The sequence below is a fragment of the Penicillium longicatenatum genome (assembly GCF_028827895.1).
Source record: "Penicillium longicatenatum strain IBT 33135 chromosome Unknown contig_2_segment0_segment0, whole genome shotgun sequence".
NCBI classification, from domain to species: domain Eukaryota; kingdom Fungi; phylum Ascomycota; class Eurotiomycetes; order Eurotiales; family Aspergillaceae; genus Penicillium; species Penicillium longicatenatum.
In genome coordinates, this window is record NW_026643120.1 from 1,288,647 (window position 1) to 1,305,089 (window position 16,443).

Consider the following 16,443-nt stretch of genomic DNA (forward strand, 5'->3'; position numbering starts at 1 on the left):
GTGTAAGAAGTTAGGCACCAGCATTCTCGCCCACATCTCTCATAATCGGACCCTTTTTCAACTCCACAAACCAGTTGCGCGCTTCTTGGCACTGAACGCCTCATGCGACATTATAGGCGCCAAGCCAGCGCCAGCCCTACGGCTAGCTGTGGCTGGGTATTAGGGCTGCATCGGACGCCACGGAGGAATTGACAGCGCAGGGTACGTTTCTCAATCCTTCTCCTCACTACACCGTACAGCCCCATATGTGTACACCAAGAATCCACATGGACGTGGATAGCAAATAGATCCAGGACATGTGTTGGACAAGAGCTGCAGGCTGTCAATCCCGGATAAAGAACGGGTATAAAAGGAAGCTGTTGTTCGCTCTGTAAACTTGACTATCACAATTCACTTCAATACAATCCAATTTACCTTTCCAATCTCTTAATACGCTCGCCATGAGTTTCCACGAGTCAGGATCCAATATCGAAGTTGAGCATGGACACATACTCAAAGCTGCCCTGCGTTATGGGGAGGACGAGGAACGAGACGCTGAAATTGATTTGAATGATTTTATCGGTAATGATGATGGTGAGGATCACGCTAACCTGAGTCGGTTTGGTATTGTGCTAATGGCTTCCAGGCCATTTCTGCTGGGGTGGACAGAATTTCGAAGAGAGTGCTCGCTCTATTGAATTTTCGATGGAGGGGGATGGGACGCCTGTGTTACGGGCTAAGTTGATTAACATGGAGGGGGAGGAGGTTGACGCGGATATTAATCTGGCGGAGCGGATTGCTAACGAGAATGGAGAGTTTGTGTTCGTTTGATCCTGTTTATGATGGTCGTTGGTAGGGTTGTGCTAGGCAAGCTGTCTAGTTCATAGGCTGTTGACAAGTGATTGCATTAACGAGGCCTTAGAGGACTTGATCTGGTAGGATCATCAATGTGCGTATACGAAGATTCGTAATGAAAGAATTGATAAAAGCCCCGTCCAGTGTTAAAATATATAATAAGCACACGACAGATTACTTTTTCGCTGTAAAGAACCTCATTGCTATTTCAAATTTGGCATTATTTATACTCTAAACAAGTTCAGTATGGTCAGGCTGTTCAATTTGACTTGAAACTATGCATTCACAAGGACGACCGGGAGGCTGAAAATAATACAAGACATACATACATTCACAATAGTGCGGATCATAGGGGAGGAACGTAGTCATCACCATGTAACAAAGCATTCACCCGGGTGATCATTTCTTCATGCTTCCTTGTCGTGTGGCTTGTCGTGCGGTCTGTCGTGCGGCTTATGGAAACAGAGCTTGGTCTAATCCATTGCCCGCTAGATACATGTCGTCCTATGTCCTTGCCGTAGGCAGCTTTTTTAGCTTCACGATCAGCGATTTCGTTGCCAAGGACGTCAGAGTGTCCAGGAACCCAGTGCAGCTGGGTGTGTACGCCTAGCCGCTTCAGTGCTGTACCCGTCTCTAGAATCTTTGCGAGCAACGGATCCCTAACCAAGTCCGTGTATAACGGGGTCAGATGGGCTCTGGTTATCATATGTAGTGATGCAGAGGAATCTGTGAAAACGAAAACTTCGTGCCGAGCATCCAGGATAGACGGGTGAGTCCGCTGGAATTTAGCGATGAAGCTCGAGGCTTGCGACAGCGCTAACACAATCCCCAATAATTCCGGATCATCACTGTTGGTTGGTAGGTAAGGAGGTTTTTCCCTGACCGCGTGCCATTCCAGACATTCGGGGTCTAGCCACACTGCTGCTGCGCCGCCGTAGCTACCATGATTTGGCGACAAGAACGAGCCATCTGTCCAGAATATGTAATGATACACACCGTCTTTGTAAAGCGGCGTATCCAACATTTCTGAAGCCAATCTTTTGGCAACAAAGCGATTTAGGTCATTTACCACTGTACCACTGAAGGGCTCAGGGTTTTTAGCAATGACATATCGGCTTGAACTGGGTACAGCGTTGATATCAAGATCAATGTCCTTGGTAAGGCTTACAGTCGGGTGTGAGAGTGTCTGGCTGGATAGGTCAGGCTTTGGGGGACCTCCAAGTGTATCACTGTCAGCCTCCTTCAAAGGAGTGGCCCCCCGGTATGGGGATGGGTGACTGTGTGGGGGGAGGTGAGTGGATAGGTGAGTGGGAGGGCGACTGATTAGATCAAGCTTTCGGGAGGTTCCAAATGCATCAGCAAAAGTCGTGCGGATTCTATCCGCACACTCTGATTCAGGTCCCCGGAAAGCGGCCGCTATCCTATGGATTCCTTGTTCTTCTTCTTCATGAAGAAAGGCTTGTCGGGGTATGGGTAGAGAAGAAGGGGCTTGGGCGAGGTCAATGGTGGAAAGGGATCTCTGCTCGACTGGCACAGTGTAAGTTTGGGAATAATGGAAGATGTTTGCGGCACTAATCTCTTCGATGACGGTCTTGTCGGCAACGGGGATAGGCACGGTAAGTTCTGGCTCGGGGGTGACCAGGTCAATAACCAGTCTCTCATTGATTGCCACCTTCTCACGCCTTGACCGTGACTGATATGTTCTCTCGTGCGGGCTTCTTGATCGGTGGGAATCAGGGTCTCGGCTTCTTCTTCGTCGACTTTTGCATTTTTGTCGAGTCTCAGACGTGATAGGTGGGTACAGATCAGGGCTCCGGCTTCTTCGTCGAGGACTTCGATGTCTTTCTCGCGGTCTTCGATCAGGGTTCGGCGATGGAGACATAGTTCGTCTTTGTGGACGACAATGTCTCCGATAGTCTTCCATATCTGGGGACCAATGGCTACTCATGGATGCGAACAAAACAGGACAAAAGATCTTTGGGGCAGATTTGAACAAGAGCTGGGTAGCTTCTTGGGGCTTTAGAGCTTGTGGGCTTCGAAAGGAATAGAAAACAACAACAATGCATCGACCAAGGGAAATTGGTTCTGGGGTCAATGTAGGTGAGGCATTCACATTGTGACTTGTGGAAGTGAGTCAACAAAGGAAGTAACGCGGAAAATAAAAGGGTATGGTTTATCAGCAGGAAATAGAGCCTCGTGGAAGAGAGAGAAGGGAGTCGTGGTTACTTTCGTTTTGTATTGCGAAAACAAACACCATTCACATTCAGGCTCGATTGGGAAAGCGTTTCTTTCAGCTTTGTTGTTGGAAACTTACTAGACTCTAGATCTGAGCCTCGTGAATCCGTTTATCAAATGATCTGCGTTAGTGGTAATCCAACATGATGCCGTCGACACAGTCTATCTATACTCTAGAAAAGAAAGTCAAGACAGAGACACCGGTCAAATTGTGTTTCCAATTCGAAGATATCTTTCCGGCAGGTGCGTTGGACCGCAATTAAAGGATGCGGTCGTCACTTCCTCTGTCGCTTCCTCGTGTGTACCACTTCTTCTTAAGATTATGAGGATTCCCCAAGCCACATTATAGCTAGAGTGAGCTTTGATTGGCTCAGGTATCCTATGTTTAAACGTGAATGAGGGGAAGAAGGTTGGTTGAGGGTCGACCCTGCATCATGATGGTCATTGTTCCCAAATCCACTCAACAGCTATTTCTTGCTTTGATTGAACACATTGTGAACTGGTCCGGTCAGTTCAGCGGCCCAGTCTAGAAGAGGCTCCAATAGGATAGGTCCTCATATTAGCCGAGCATATTCCAGCGGCCTCGGGTACGGGGTCGTCCCAGTGCTTACAACATCCTCAATGCCTGATTAATCATAGAGCCGGAAGCACGAATTGCATTACAACGCTTTATCCACACTGTCGTCGACCACTTCTACCGCAGCAGAAACACAAGACGACCTTGACGCCCTTGTTGCGATGGCAGAGCAATTCGATACTCAGCATGAGGTGTATATAATTTAGTGAGTCGGCTCAGATAGTCTCATTGGGAATCCAGCTCTTCTACTATCTGCCAATCTTGAGATAATGCGTTTCAATTCTGCTTTGTGCAAATGGCTCCATTATATTTATGGGAACTGGCATAGTCGTAAAGCTCAAGGATAGCAAGAGACTCTATGAGACATTGAGATTATCTCCGAAACGTGGGAAGAACTTCATAAGTAGCTGAGCGACAATAAGATAGACGTGGAATAAAAGGTATCTCAAAAAAATCATTTCAATCATTGGACCTAGACTAATAATCTAACCTAAACTATTCAAGGCAGCTAGCTGTATACATCGTGAACCCGCATCAGACATGACAAACAGTGCTCAATGATCAGGTGAAAGCAAATAAATCAAGCACAAAACCCCAAATTAACAGCAACTCAGCAACATTGACGGGTATTCATATCAAGCAAATATTCCAGATATCAAAACAAACGCTAACACCATTTTCCATAACTCATCATCATAAACTCAAAAAGGAACAGATAGGATGAAAGACAGACGCCAGGACCAATGCAATGCAACAAACACAATTAAGAAATTAAGAGGATTCAGTCTTGTCCTCTGCAGACACAGCCTTAGCCCCAGCCTCAGCTGTCTCCGCCTTGCTCTCAACTTTAGCCGGAAGAGCAGTCTCCAGCAAGGAAGCAATAGAAGTAGTAATCTCAGGCGAGAAGGCTGACGGCGGCGGCATAGACGTCACCTTGACCGGACAATCATCGTCATAGACAACAGCATAAGAGAAAGCATTACAGTCCTCAGGATAATAATCCGAAGCCGTCAGCTCACCAAGTGGAGACCGATCATCTTCCATCTTCTCCGCCTTCCTCGCCTCAGCAGCAGCAGCCATGGCAACGGCCTGACTACTACGGGGCAAATCGATACCAAGCTCAGAAGGTGGAACATTCTCCTTACCGCGTGCGTCAACAGATGTCTTACCCTCGTCGTCACTGATATCAAGTACACCAGTAGAATGCTGCATGAGGTTCGTCATCTCCTCCTGCTCAGAGTCGACATGGATATCGAAGAACCAGCTCTTAGGCTGGGATTGCGGTTTGGCAGCAGGCTTGGACTGGCTAAGAGCCGTAGCAAGGGAGAAAGGACGAGCCACAGCTCTCTTTCCAGAATCGGGTCTTGATTTGGCGATGGCCGACCGGCGGCCAAATGCCTTGCATGACTTGGGTGGAGTCCGACCAGCAGGTTTGAGAATTGGTGCTGATTTAGGTGTGGATGGGATTGTCTTCAAGGGGGTGGAGAAGTGTGAGACACTGGGACGGGTTGAGAGGGCGATGCGGGATGTCTTGAGGGGTTTGGGCGATCCCTTGGAGATTTCGTCATCGTCCAGAGAGCGTTTGCGCTTTGCGGACAGACTGCGTGTGTAGGGATCGATGTTCTCTGAGTCTTCCAAGATGGAGCTTTTGAGGGATACGCCTGGGTTCTGTTGGTTTGGGGCCGGATATCAAATCAAAACACTGGAAAGCTTACCATTTTGAATGTTTTGGCGGTTCAGCTTGGACCGCATGACTGAGCCCATTCGGGGTGTGTCCAGGCTAGCGAAAGGCTGACGGGTGGGAGGGGTCATGGTGAGAGTCGCCATGGTGAAGGAGTCAGGCGCGTGAGATGGGATTTGTTTTGGTGGTGTAGCGGCGCTAAGTGGGGAGAAGCGGTCTACGCTTAGACACCGGATTTGAAGTATAGCGACCCTCTTGGACGGGAAAGATCAATGAGAAGAGGAATAGTAAATGCCGAAAGTTAAAAAAGGAACAAAAAAGGTTCGAAAACCCAGTATGGAAATGAGTCAAGTGTAGTAAGGAAAGAATGAGGTGGATAGAGTTGACTACTGAACCAGGATGGGAACGGCTGAGAGAGTGAAAAGAGGATCGGAGGATAGTTATACTGGATTCTCTATGGAAACTAGAGTTTGGTCGTGAAGAGGGAGCAAGGAGGTTCCACTGGGCGAAAGGGGAGTATTTCAAGCCCCGAGTGCAGCGCGCGTCTTCTCGCGTTCCTACGCAAGGCGCCCTTGATGGAGTTAATTGGATACCAGTCTACGTGGCGTTCATGCATACAATCCAATTATACCGAATTCTCGATGTAAAAGAACAATGTAAGAATGGAATGCGGACGCGCTGTACCTATCCATTTACCTTACATCAACCTCGAGCCTTCCTCAATAAATGAAGATGCACCTCACAGGGTATAGGTAATAAATCAGAGCTACTTCTGATTTTCAATTATCCTTAATTTAGAAAAGATGCACGGCTCATGAGTGTTAATGTGAATGCCGATCACGTCCGAGTAATCTTGACGCGTCGGAGTAGTGGGTACATAGCCAGTTCCCCCAGCAGCGCGTACAATCAAGTATCCAATACCTCTACACGCGACACGCTCCGCGTCAAATTTCCCCTCCCTTACAGTTTTCGCGAACTGTATATCCGTGCCAACGCATCATTCATCATTGGCTCCGAACTCATATCCGCTAGTTCGGGGGCACCTTGAAACCATGGGTTGCAGATACGTGCACACCGTGTTTGAGTGGTGCAGCTTTTCATACTTGCCTGCCCAGTGACACATGATATCGAACAAGGCTGGCAAATGCCTCCAACCCCCTCTAGGCTAACTATGTAGGCGCTCTAGAATCTATGTCGTGAAGTATGGACCTGTCAGGAGAATACCACGATCTCAGGGCCTTAAGTTTCCCGGGAATCGACGGATCAAATGCACCCCGTCATTGCACATGCTGCTGCACGAATTCCTCGACAACGCCACCCTCGAGTTGCTACAAGGGGTAACATACAGGGCTGATCCCACATTGTGCGTCAAGTTCCACGTTCGTACTCATGATCTATGATATAATGTACATGCACGGGTGATGGTGAAGGTTACCCTGAGTTAGAAAATATGGTTAAACTTCATCCTCAAACGGAATGCTATCCATTGCACCCAGCCGTTCCACGGCCCGAGCGGACGCACGCGCAGCCAGCTGCATAGCTTCATCCATAACAGTCTTATACCGATACGGCTTCTCCTCATCTGTAATGTCTTTCCCAGACTTTCCTTCAGCGCGGCGTTGTTCGCGCCACCGCGCAACCTTGACGGCATAAGCCCCCACAAAAGTGTCGCCCGCAGCAGTGGTATCCAAAACCTGAGACACAGGGGCTGCGGGGAGCTCGTTCGTGAAGCGCCGGACCCCATCACTGGGTCCAGAGGTTCCACCATCTGTGGCACTATACCAGACACCCTTAGCCCCCAACGTAATCAGAACATAGGTAACGCCCAGCTTGTGGAAGTATCTCGCCACCTTCTCCTTGCTTTCCAGCTTATCGGCGTCTGGAACAATGCGGAGCAACTGTTCGGTCGGCGGGGTCATCAGTTCCGCTTCTGTCTCGTTTAAGATCAAATGATCAACGGCGTAATAGATGTCCTCCGGGAGCCCGCCTGGTGGAGCCGGGGCCGGGTTCAGCATCACGTCTGGACCACGCTCGATGCCACGCTTGCCAGCCGTACGGTTCTTAGTCTTGAATGTTGCAATTTCTCGCAAGAACCAGATTGTCGTGTCAACGGGGATCTCGCCCTGCATCACGATCACATCGGGCACGGGTGCTGCGAGCGCCATGCCCAGAACGTCGGGGTCCGGCTGCATTCCCTGGTAGTTTGCACCGGGGGAAAACACGATGCGGTTCTCGCCTCCAGCTGACGAGTCAACGATAATCACTGCTACGCCGGTGTATGCATCGTCAATGATGCGGACCCGGGATGGGTCTACGCCGGATTTCTCCAATGTCGGCTTCAGGAGTGCGGTGAAGTGACCGTCTCGTGCGCCTACGGCTCCGACCATCTCGACTTGGACATCACTGTAGGTATGGAGGCCTTCAGATTCAGCTTGGGGCTTTGCTCGTGACATCCGTCCGCATGCGACGGCTTGGTTGGCACCCTTGCCGCCTGCGCTCTGGAAGTAGGATGAGGAGGTGATTGTCTCGCCGGGGAAAGGGAATCGCGGTGTGACGGATACCATATCGGCATTGAGAGATCCGATTACTCGGATAAGCGGCGCCATTATGGAAGTTTTGACCTCGGGGGTTATTCAACTGGAAAGTTGTATGTCGGAGTCGGTGAGCTGTCGGGAGGTGGGGTTGGTAGGTGTGGGGTTAAAAGGCAATTGGCGGGATAAATTCGGTTTGAACTTGAAGAGTATGTTTTGGGTTATCAAAGATGAGCAGTCGCTGTTGTCTTCAGTGTATTCTTATCAAAATTGGCATTGCAGGTTTGTTGAAAGAGGAGCGTTGAGAACTTGAGGCTGCGGGGGGCGTCCTCGGTGGAGCATGGCAGACCCACCGTGCTCTACCGAATTAACTATGAGCTTTTCCACAGTTACGTTCCTTATATATGTATGCTGGACTCGTGTCCATTCTTTTTGGTCTAGCGTTCTGTATCTATGTAGATTTTGAAAAGAATCAAAAAAGAAAAGAAAAAAAAAAGGTTATGTTTCAAGCTCAGACCGATCTCTGTATAAGCTCTGTAAATTGACAACTTAACATAAACCCCCGTTGTGGTCAGAGTCACCATCTCTTTATGTCTGATCCGTTCACCTATTGAGGTAACTCACATGCCTCCATTTTTCTATGCTGTTTTTCGGGCTCCCTTCTATGTGTTTATCCCCCCTCCCAGCCATGATTCTATCTCCTTTCCGTCTTCACCCACAAAGCTATACTCCTTTTACCCTCGAGGCTGTTCCCGCTTTGTTGACCTAGAATATCATCATAACTTTCCCCTAATGTATTACTCTCTGGTCCCCTTACGTGGCCTGTATTTTGATGGTGAAATGAGTATTGGTGGATTATATTTGTCATCATTATCGCTGAGTTTGGGGGAACGGAAAACAATTTCAGCAGTGCGATCTCAGTATTCTTCATCGTCGTCATCCCCTTCCTGCGTATCATTTCCCTCTTCGTCTTCATCTTCCTCAGCAGCCTCCCTAGCCGCCAGTGCAGCCGCAACCTGCTCCTCCAATATCTCCACCCTCTCCATCTCTTCCTCTTCGCCCTCACTCTCCGCTTCTTTTGAATGTCTCTCTTCATAGTCCTCTATCTCCGCCTCTCTTGTCTGTGACGACTGGTTTGCACTTGCTCCCTTGCCCTTCCATTTCCTCTCTTCTCCTTCCTTATCCTTCGCATTGATTCGCCTCCACTGCGGAGCACTCTTGATAGCAGCACGAATCTCCGTTGCTAACGAAATCTCTTTGGGAGTTGAGGTACGCGGATCAACCTGGAAGTTGGCAGTGACTTCAGCCTCCGTTTTCGCAAAATTCGGAAATTCGGAAACCTTAATGTAATCCGCGTCGTCAGGCTCGACGCCCTCAAGTAACGATGCGATCTTGGCACGCATGATGATCTTCACCTTGGCCAAAGTTCCGCTACCAAACCAACCATCTGAGACAATCTCACACTCCTCTCGAAGATGAGGTTCAGAGTTTTCTTCGGGGGGGTAGAGGAGACTTTTGAGAAGGGGATCTGTAATATCGCAGACCATCCAGATTCGTCCATCTTTGTGTAGGGGTAAATTTCCCGTAAAGATATAGGAATCCTTAGAATCGGGGATCTCAATTCGAGTTTCTGGATCCAGACGGGCATATCTGTCGCGACGGCTACCATCTCGACCTATATCGGATTCGCCGGGCATTAGGCGGAACATGAAGGTCTGGTAGTGCCGGAACTCTGGGGAAGTGCGCGGGTCGACACCAAGCTTGATGATGGCGTCACGCCATGGTCCTGCGCGGAAGATGTATCCTACATAGGGAATTGCGAGACGAAGAAGATAGCGTTGTTCATCCGAGTGGAGGAAATTTCGAATAGCGCGGCGTGTCCAGATAGGACGCTTCTCAAAGAGTTCTTTGACGAATTCGATAACCCTACGCAGAATGACGTCGAGAGTCTCAATCGGTGGGAGGCTTTCTTGAGGTTTGCTGGGGACTTCAAGAATATCGTGTGCCACAAGATGAGTGCGAATCTTGGTGGCTTGTTGGACGTTCTCCGTGATTATTCGGCCAGATTCATCCAGAGTTTGCTTAACGCCCGGATTTTGGCGGTACCTAGATGTCATACAGTCAGTCGCTCGAGTTCTTTCGGGACTTTTCTCAGAACGTATGTAGACGAGACATACATGTAGAGGAACGGAACCTGTTCGCTGCTAAGTGCCGGTGGTGGTATGATATCCGCGTCTGTAATTGTACCTTTTGCCAGGTCGATATCAAACTGTTTTAATTTTTTTACTGTTGTAGTCTTAGCTTGAGTCGTGAAATAATTCGACACTACATTTACTCACAGTCATATGGGACAATATAATCCCGGAACTTTTGGACGAACACGCTGTTGGCTGTGGAGTAAACAAAATCCGGCATACCTATCAAATGTCAGCAGGGGCCTACAGAAAGAGGCCAGGCTCGAACATACTTCGAAACACATGGGTACGCTCAACCTTCCCGACTGCCTGGATCTTGTACTGGGAGGGATTATCACGAAGAGAGCGCATCAGATTTTTGGATGTCTGTCGCTGAGGGCCTGGTGCATCTTCTGGCCCATCAGTGAACGGCTCATCAGATCCTCTCTTGCGTTTCCGGCCAGTTCGCTTCGGTACTTTCACTTTGAGCAAGATATTGTTTGTTTGGCCAACTGTAGATACGAGAGGTCGTGCCATGGCATCTTCCGGTCGCAGTATCAGATGCGCAGGAGCATCAACTCTAGTTGGGTTCATGATCTATGACTGGTCAGAATAGGTATTTCTCTGAATTGTGGGTGAATCTCTTATCTCACTTTGTTGATTCCTGTATTGCCTTGCAGTGTTTCAAGGGCTTTGTCAATGTTGCGAATGACGGCAGGGTGCTCCACGCTGATCAGCTGTCGAGATGGGATATTGTATGACGGGGCCGTCCTAACCTCTCGGGGTGCGTCCATTTTTATGACTCTGTGGTATTTTTATTACCGAGAGGCATAATACCTTCAACGGTCACAGAGGTTGTATTGGACTTGTCGCAGCGTTCTTTGCGACTCGGAAGGAGGGAAGAATGATTCCTCTGCAGCTCACTTTGGTGGAGTCGCCTGAATCTCCGCACGCTTCAAGAAAGCCTCGCTAGCTTCTGCAGTACGCACTTGATCCTTGTCCTTGGATCTCAACACCAGCCATTTCTGTTATCGCGGTCAGTCTTAATCAACTTGGACGATTTGGGGAAATCGGATATGATGACTAATCACCATCCGTTTTGTTGAAGGTCAAGGAATGACAGTATCTGAAGAGGTGAGACTGCCATCAGAACAGACCTAAATTTTATGTATGATCAAAGATAGTATCTATCCTGTACCTTAGCTAGCATCCAGCTATATCATTGTTCAATCTCATTTAGTGCTTGAGAATTTGAGAATCTACTTTGACCGAAATAAAACTATATCTCGGCTTATGCCTTAGCGTCCCACTTTCGAAGATTGGAGTTCGCCACCCAAGTAAGTACTAGTGTTTTTTAGGCTTGCTATATATTTACGCTATTACCAAGCCTCTGACGCTCCAATATTGATTACTGCTCACACAAGAACCTTCACTGTTGGAATTTCAATCACTACCGATTGCCCCTGCTGTCCACGTGACTACTAATGACATAAGCGTCAGGAAGCGGGAAAACGCATACACAGGAGCCATGACGATTTTAGAGGACTCGCTTGTAGTACGATATTCAAGTAAATTCATCGGTCGCAAAGGTTTTTTAACACGTAGAATCAGGAGGCTTCCTTATATATGTAGAATAATCCTTTCCGTGTAAAGAAATTGTACCTGCTGCAGCCCCTCCCATCACCATCACGGCCAGGAGAACCCGCCTTTCCCTTCACCTACACCCGCTTCCTCTCCACCTTCTGACCCAACCACTTCCCTCCCTACCTGCAACCCCGGTTCTTGATTTACCGCCCTTCGCTATTGCCCGTATTCAGACCATTTGACCCAGGCTTTGGTCGTGCGTTTGCAATCCGGTGGCTCTGGCGCTTTCGAAGTCCATCCCCCCGCTCCCAACCTAACACTAAGCGACACGGAGATCCTTCTGAGCGGATCAAGCAACGTCCACCTCATATCGACCTCTACGCTGCTTCGCAAACCTTCTCTATCCCCAACACTCCAATTGTTTCATATCGAGCCACAGAGGTATGTCTTGACTGTACTTTGCTATTGCATTCACCTGGCTGGGTCCATTTCCCCCAACATCCAAGCGTCTTGCCCCGTGCGCGTGCTGCGACATCGCCCATTAAGGACTGTCGAAGTTGGCTGCCATTGAGGCCCGACTATAATTAATTGGAATTGTTTGATTCCAATCGCACAGATTCTGTTTTCGCTGTTCATACCTCTCCTATATCTGCCATGATCAAAAGCGCTCATACGTTGCCCCTACTAGGTCGATCGATACAAAACACTACACCTCCCCTCGTGGCTGATCCGAGTCGTTCTGGCGAGAGTGCAGCGCCTGGCTGCACTAGCACTGAGAACTTTAACGGAGTACATGTGGCATTCTTCATAACAGCGCAAAGATGAAGGGATTCAGACAGAGAGTGGTAAGTTCTCCTGTACCGGGGTGCTTCTCACCGCACGATCACCCCCCTCCCCCACCATGCAGGTGGTGATTATTCATCCCCCTTACTCGCATCCAGGCTAATATTGTTCTTTCATTGCTAGCATGAGCAGTTGTCGCGGGCAAAGGATGCCAATAAGTCATCGAAGAAGAAGGACTCCAACTCCGCACCCCAACAGGCGTCCCTCGGCATCCATCCTCCACAGCAGTCGGCATCTCCGAACCAAGGTACACCAACATCGTCCACAACCTCCCTGAATGATGCACGAGGAAAATCGCCAGACGATGCCTCCCCGGCAGTAACTCCCTCAGGGGGCGCTGGCGCACCGGCTCAACATTATATACCCCAAGGGGCTGGGTTGGCCGGTCAGCCGGTGAGCAATGGCCCAGGAACCCCCACCAGACAGGGCCAGCCAGTAGCACCAAGTGTGATCATCAGCCCTAGCGCTCCGGTACGTTCATGCCTTCTAACACAATAACCGACATGAACTAACTTGGTTGGTATCTTTAGCATGCCCCTCCCCCAGGTGCCGCCGAGACCATGCCCGGAGACTTAGCACCACCGCGGAAATCCCATGTATTCGATCGCCTCCAAACTACCCCCAAGGACATGTCGGAGGGAATCCGGACTCCCAAACGGCAGCATTCTTCGCGATTTGACATCTCTGATCAGCGCCAGAGAGAGCTAGAGAAACTGCCAGGCTTCCACGAAGTCGCCCCAAACCGGCGCCAGGATCTGTTTATGCAGAAGATCGACCAGTGCAACATTATCTTCGATTTCAATGATCCTACTGCGGACATGAAGTCCAAGGAGATCAAGAGGCTGGCTCTCCATGAGCTCTTAGATTATGTCGCCAACAACCGGTCTGTCATCACAGAGCCCATGTACCCTCGTGTCGTGGAGATGTTTGCCAAGAACCTGTTTCGCCCGATTCCTCCTCCAATGACCCCCCAGGGAGAGGCATTTGATCCGGAGGAGGATGAGCCTGTCTTAGAAGTGGCTTGGCCACACATCCAGGTCGTTTACGAGTTTTTCTTACGTTTTATCGAGAGCCAGGATTTCAACACGAACATCGCGAAGGCATATATCGATCATCAGTTTGTGCTTCAGGTATTTATTTCGCTCTCTATACTTCTTCCCAAGAACCTGGTCGCTAACATCTAACGTGCACAGCTGCTGGATTTGTTTGATTCTGAAGACCCTCGGGAGCGTGATTTCTTGAAGACAACCTTGCACCGTATCTATGGCAAATTTTTGAACTTGCGGTCATACATTCGACGATCCATCAACAATGTTTTCTTCCAGTTCATGTATGAAACAGAGAGGCACAACGGCATCGCTGAATTGTTGGAAATTTTGGGTTCTATCATCAACGGCTTTGCTCTCCCACTGAAAGAAGAGCACAAACTCTTTTTGACACGAGTCCTTCTTCCCATGCACAAGGTCAAAAGCCTGAGCATGTATCACCCGCAACTGGCCTACTGTATTGTCCAGTTCCTGGAGAAGGACTCTACCCTCACGGAAGATGTACGTATCTCCCGTCTCTTGTTGTCTTTTACATATGCTAACTAACATGAAGGTTGTTCTTGGATTACTGCGCTATTGGCCGAAGACAAACAGCACCAAGGAGGTTATGTATCTCAACGAAGTGGAGGACATCTTCGAGGTCATGGATCCAGCTGAATTCGCTAAGGTGCAAGAGCCTCTTTTCCACCAGTTGGCCAAGTCAGTCGCCAGTCCGCATTTCCAGGTCGCCGAGCGTGCTCTTTACTTCTGGAACAACGAGTACTTCTGCAACCTCGTCAGCGATAATGTGGAAACCATCCTTCCGATCATGTTTGCTCCACTTTATGAGAATTCCAAGGGCCACTGGAACCGGTATGTGTTCCTCTCATGATCCAAGCTGATATGGTAATTAATTTGCTCTGCCAATAGGACTATCCACAGCATGGTGTACAACGCTATGAAAATGTTCATGGAGATTAACCCCCAGCTTTTCGACGAGTGCTCCCACGAGTATACCGAACACCAGAATAGCGCAGATCAGCGGGAAAGGACTCGCAAAGACCGGTGGGATTTGATTGAACAACAAGCCAAGCGGCAAAACGGGGCACCAGCCCTGCCGCCCGCTCCCAACCTCAATGTCCCGGAGCCGATCGATGAAGTGGAAGCTTTGACAACAGATAGCCAAAAGCGGCTGAATAACCTGAAGCTGGAGGAATCCGAAGCCCCGAAGGAGCGCCCTGCTCGGGAAGGAACCCCAAATTCGGTAAGTCCCGTGCATTTTTGATCTAGCATCAATGCTCTCCAGATCTACGCACCCCCAACCCTATGCGGGTCTCCGTTCTTCTGCCTTGCCATTAGCCTCTTATAACCCTTGATATTTGTCGTTTGCTAAGAGGCCACTCCCCGTGTACAGCCAGCGTGATTCTAACGTGGAAACGTCCGTTTTGCTCCAGACACGACGCCGTGGCTCTCTTCGCGGTTCTCGGAGACGACGGAGTGGCAGCGGCAGTGAGATACGTCCGCGACGACGTTCGGTCGGCAGTGGTACCAGTGCAGTCAATGTACAGATCCTGCATCGAAGTAACTCTACTAAATGATTTGTCGGGGTGATCGGGGTGATGGATGTGACTTTCGTTGATTTTCTGCAACCAAATGGCATAGCGAGCACGGGCTGCAACGATGTTTCTGTGATTTTAACTTCGCCCGGATTAATGCCCACTGTGCCTGCTCTTTTCCTTTCTGTTTCTTGTTCTCAGTTTCTTTCCTATCTTGTGTACATGGATTTCTCTGATATCTCCTTGTGATCGACTCCTACAGTTCGTGATCACGTAGCGGACCTCTGAGTTGGATACAGCCTTAGAACCGCGTTCGGGTATGGAAAATGGGTGTGAGTGGCGTTTCAATGTTCCATCCGTCGGCCTTTGAGGGTTGGCGGCTTTTCTGTGTTGTCAGTTTTTGTTCTAGACCAGTACCGGAGACATGATATGCCTGGACCACAATTGTGCACTTTCTGAATTGTAGTACACCCTTAGTGGATTAATTTCGAGGTCTAGGTGATCATCCATTTCAACCATTGAAGGTTCCCTTGGAAATTGGTTGGAAGGTGGGTATATAGCACCTGGGCATCTGGAGGCCTTGGATAGTAGTTACCTTAGCACGGGCATAGGGCTTCACTCTTGGCCAAACCTTAGAGCCTTCCAGTAGGAGATGGGAAAGTTTACCTTCATTGGTCCACGTGGTTGTCTGAGCTAGGTAGTCTTCACGATATATAATCATGAATAATCCAACCTTGAAAGATCTGATATACTAGAAAAAATAAGATACCTTGAACATGAGCCATATAAGGAATTGCCCAGGTGATATCAGGCTATTTCAAGGTTGTGTGCTTGGGTACCTGGAGCACATCCATGGGTGTGTCTGTACAGTACAGTACAATTAGGCGCGCGTGTAGTCGCTTAACAGACGCGCGTGGTCCGGACCGGAATAACTATGTCCGAATTACCTAAAGCAGACTAGTGTTTCGTTCGGGGTCCCTGCGATAGCCCGCGTCCTCTACTTTGCTCTGGGCCCGGACTGAGGTCTTGCGCGCTCTACAATCTCCAACCCTCTAACCAACCCCCCATTCGCGTCCTTTCTCCTCCCCCGCGGGACTTGTCATTGCTTCATTTCCTTCACAAGTCCACTCGCTCCTTTAAATGCTCGAAACAATTCTCCGTCGTGAAATTAAATGACTTGACGATTTTGTTCATTTCACACTTCCCTTCTCCAATCGATCTTTTCGGGGAATCGCATGAGTCCGCAAAGCTTCCTCCGCACCCTCACCTCGCACATGACACCTCGATCTTGATTTAAGAATCTTGCGCGGGCTGTCAATAAACCAGCCGGCCACCGGGCCTGGCCGTGAACACAGTCCTTTTCCCTTGGCTGGCCCTTACGAGGGGGCTTGATCGCGGCCATT

The 16,443-nt window shown here is 49.2% G+C and overlaps 7 protein-coding genes across 7 annotated transcripts; 2 read left to right on the forward strand and 5 right to left on the reverse strand.

Annotated features, from left to right (window-relative positions):
- Positions 1-440: 440 nt before the first annotated feature.
- N7484_003012 (CVNH domain-containing protein) lies at positions 441-810 on the forward strand (the record flags this gene model as incomplete). The annotated part of the gene is made up of 2 exons (XM_057113432.1): positions 441-573; positions 626-810. 2 exons carry the CDS (start codon positions 441-443, stop codon positions 808-810), a joined length of 318 nt encoding a protein of 105 aa, XP_056973572.1.
- A 370-nt stretch (positions 811-1,180) lies between these two features.
- Positions 1,181-2,716, reverse strand: N7484_003013 (ribonuclease H family protein; the record flags this gene model as incomplete). Its single annotated transcript, XM_057113433.1, has 1 exon — positions 1,181-2,716. One exon carries the CDS (start codon positions 2,714-2,716, stop codon positions 1,181-1,183), a length of 1,536 nt encoding a protein of 511 aa, XP_056973573.1.
- A 1,701-nt stretch (positions 2,717-4,417) lies between these two features.
- On the reverse strand, positions 4,418-5,473 carry N7484_003014 (uncharacterized protein; the record flags this gene model as incomplete). Its single annotated transcript, XM_057113434.1, has 2 exons — positions 4,418-5,307; positions 5,362-5,473. The coding sequence occupies 2 exons, from the start codon at positions 5,471-5,473 to the stop codon at positions 4,418-4,420; spliced, it is 1,002 nt and encodes a 333-aa protein (XP_056973574.1).
- A 1,308-nt stretch (positions 5,474-6,781) lies between these two features.
- N7484_003015 (ribokinase) lies at positions 6,782-7,933 on the reverse strand (the record flags this gene model as incomplete). The annotated part of the gene is made up of 1 exon (XM_057113435.1): positions 6,782-7,933. One exon carries the CDS (start codon positions 7,931-7,933, stop codon positions 6,782-6,784), a length of 1,152 nt encoding a protein of 383 aa, XP_056973575.1.
- An 842-nt stretch (positions 7,934-8,775) lies between these two features.
- On the reverse strand, positions 8,776-10,826 carry N7484_003016 (transcription factor TFIIIC subunit TFC1; the record flags this gene model as incomplete). Its single annotated transcript, XM_057113436.1, has 5 exons — positions 8,776-9,964; positions 10,036-10,144; positions 10,198-10,275; positions 10,326-10,629; positions 10,686-10,826. The coding sequence occupies 5 exons, from the start codon at positions 10,824-10,826 to the stop codon at positions 8,776-8,778; spliced, it is 1,821 nt and encodes a 606-aa protein (XP_056973576.1).
- A 1,611-nt stretch (positions 10,827-12,437) lies between these two features.
- On the forward strand, positions 12,438-14,907 carry N7484_003017 (protein phosphatase 2A regulatory subunit RTS1; the record flags this gene model as incomplete). The annotated part of the gene is made up of 7 exons (XM_057113437.1): positions 12,438-12,461; positions 12,583-12,930; positions 12,990-13,589; positions 13,653-14,006; positions 14,059-14,357; positions 14,415-14,748; positions 14,899-14,907. 7 exons carry the CDS (start codon positions 12,438-12,440, stop codon positions 14,905-14,907), a joined length of 1,968 nt encoding a protein of 655 aa, XP_056973577.1.
- Positions 14,908-16,235: 1,328 nt separating this feature from the next.
- Positions 16,236-16,442, reverse strand: N7484_003018 (uncharacterized protein; the record flags this gene model as incomplete). The annotated part of the gene is made up of 1 exon (XM_057113438.1): positions 16,236-16,442. The coding sequence occupies one exon, from the start codon at positions 16,440-16,442 to the stop codon at positions 16,236-16,238; it is 207 nt and encodes a 68-aa protein (XP_056973578.1).
- Between the last annotated feature and the right edge of the window lies 1 nt (position 16,443).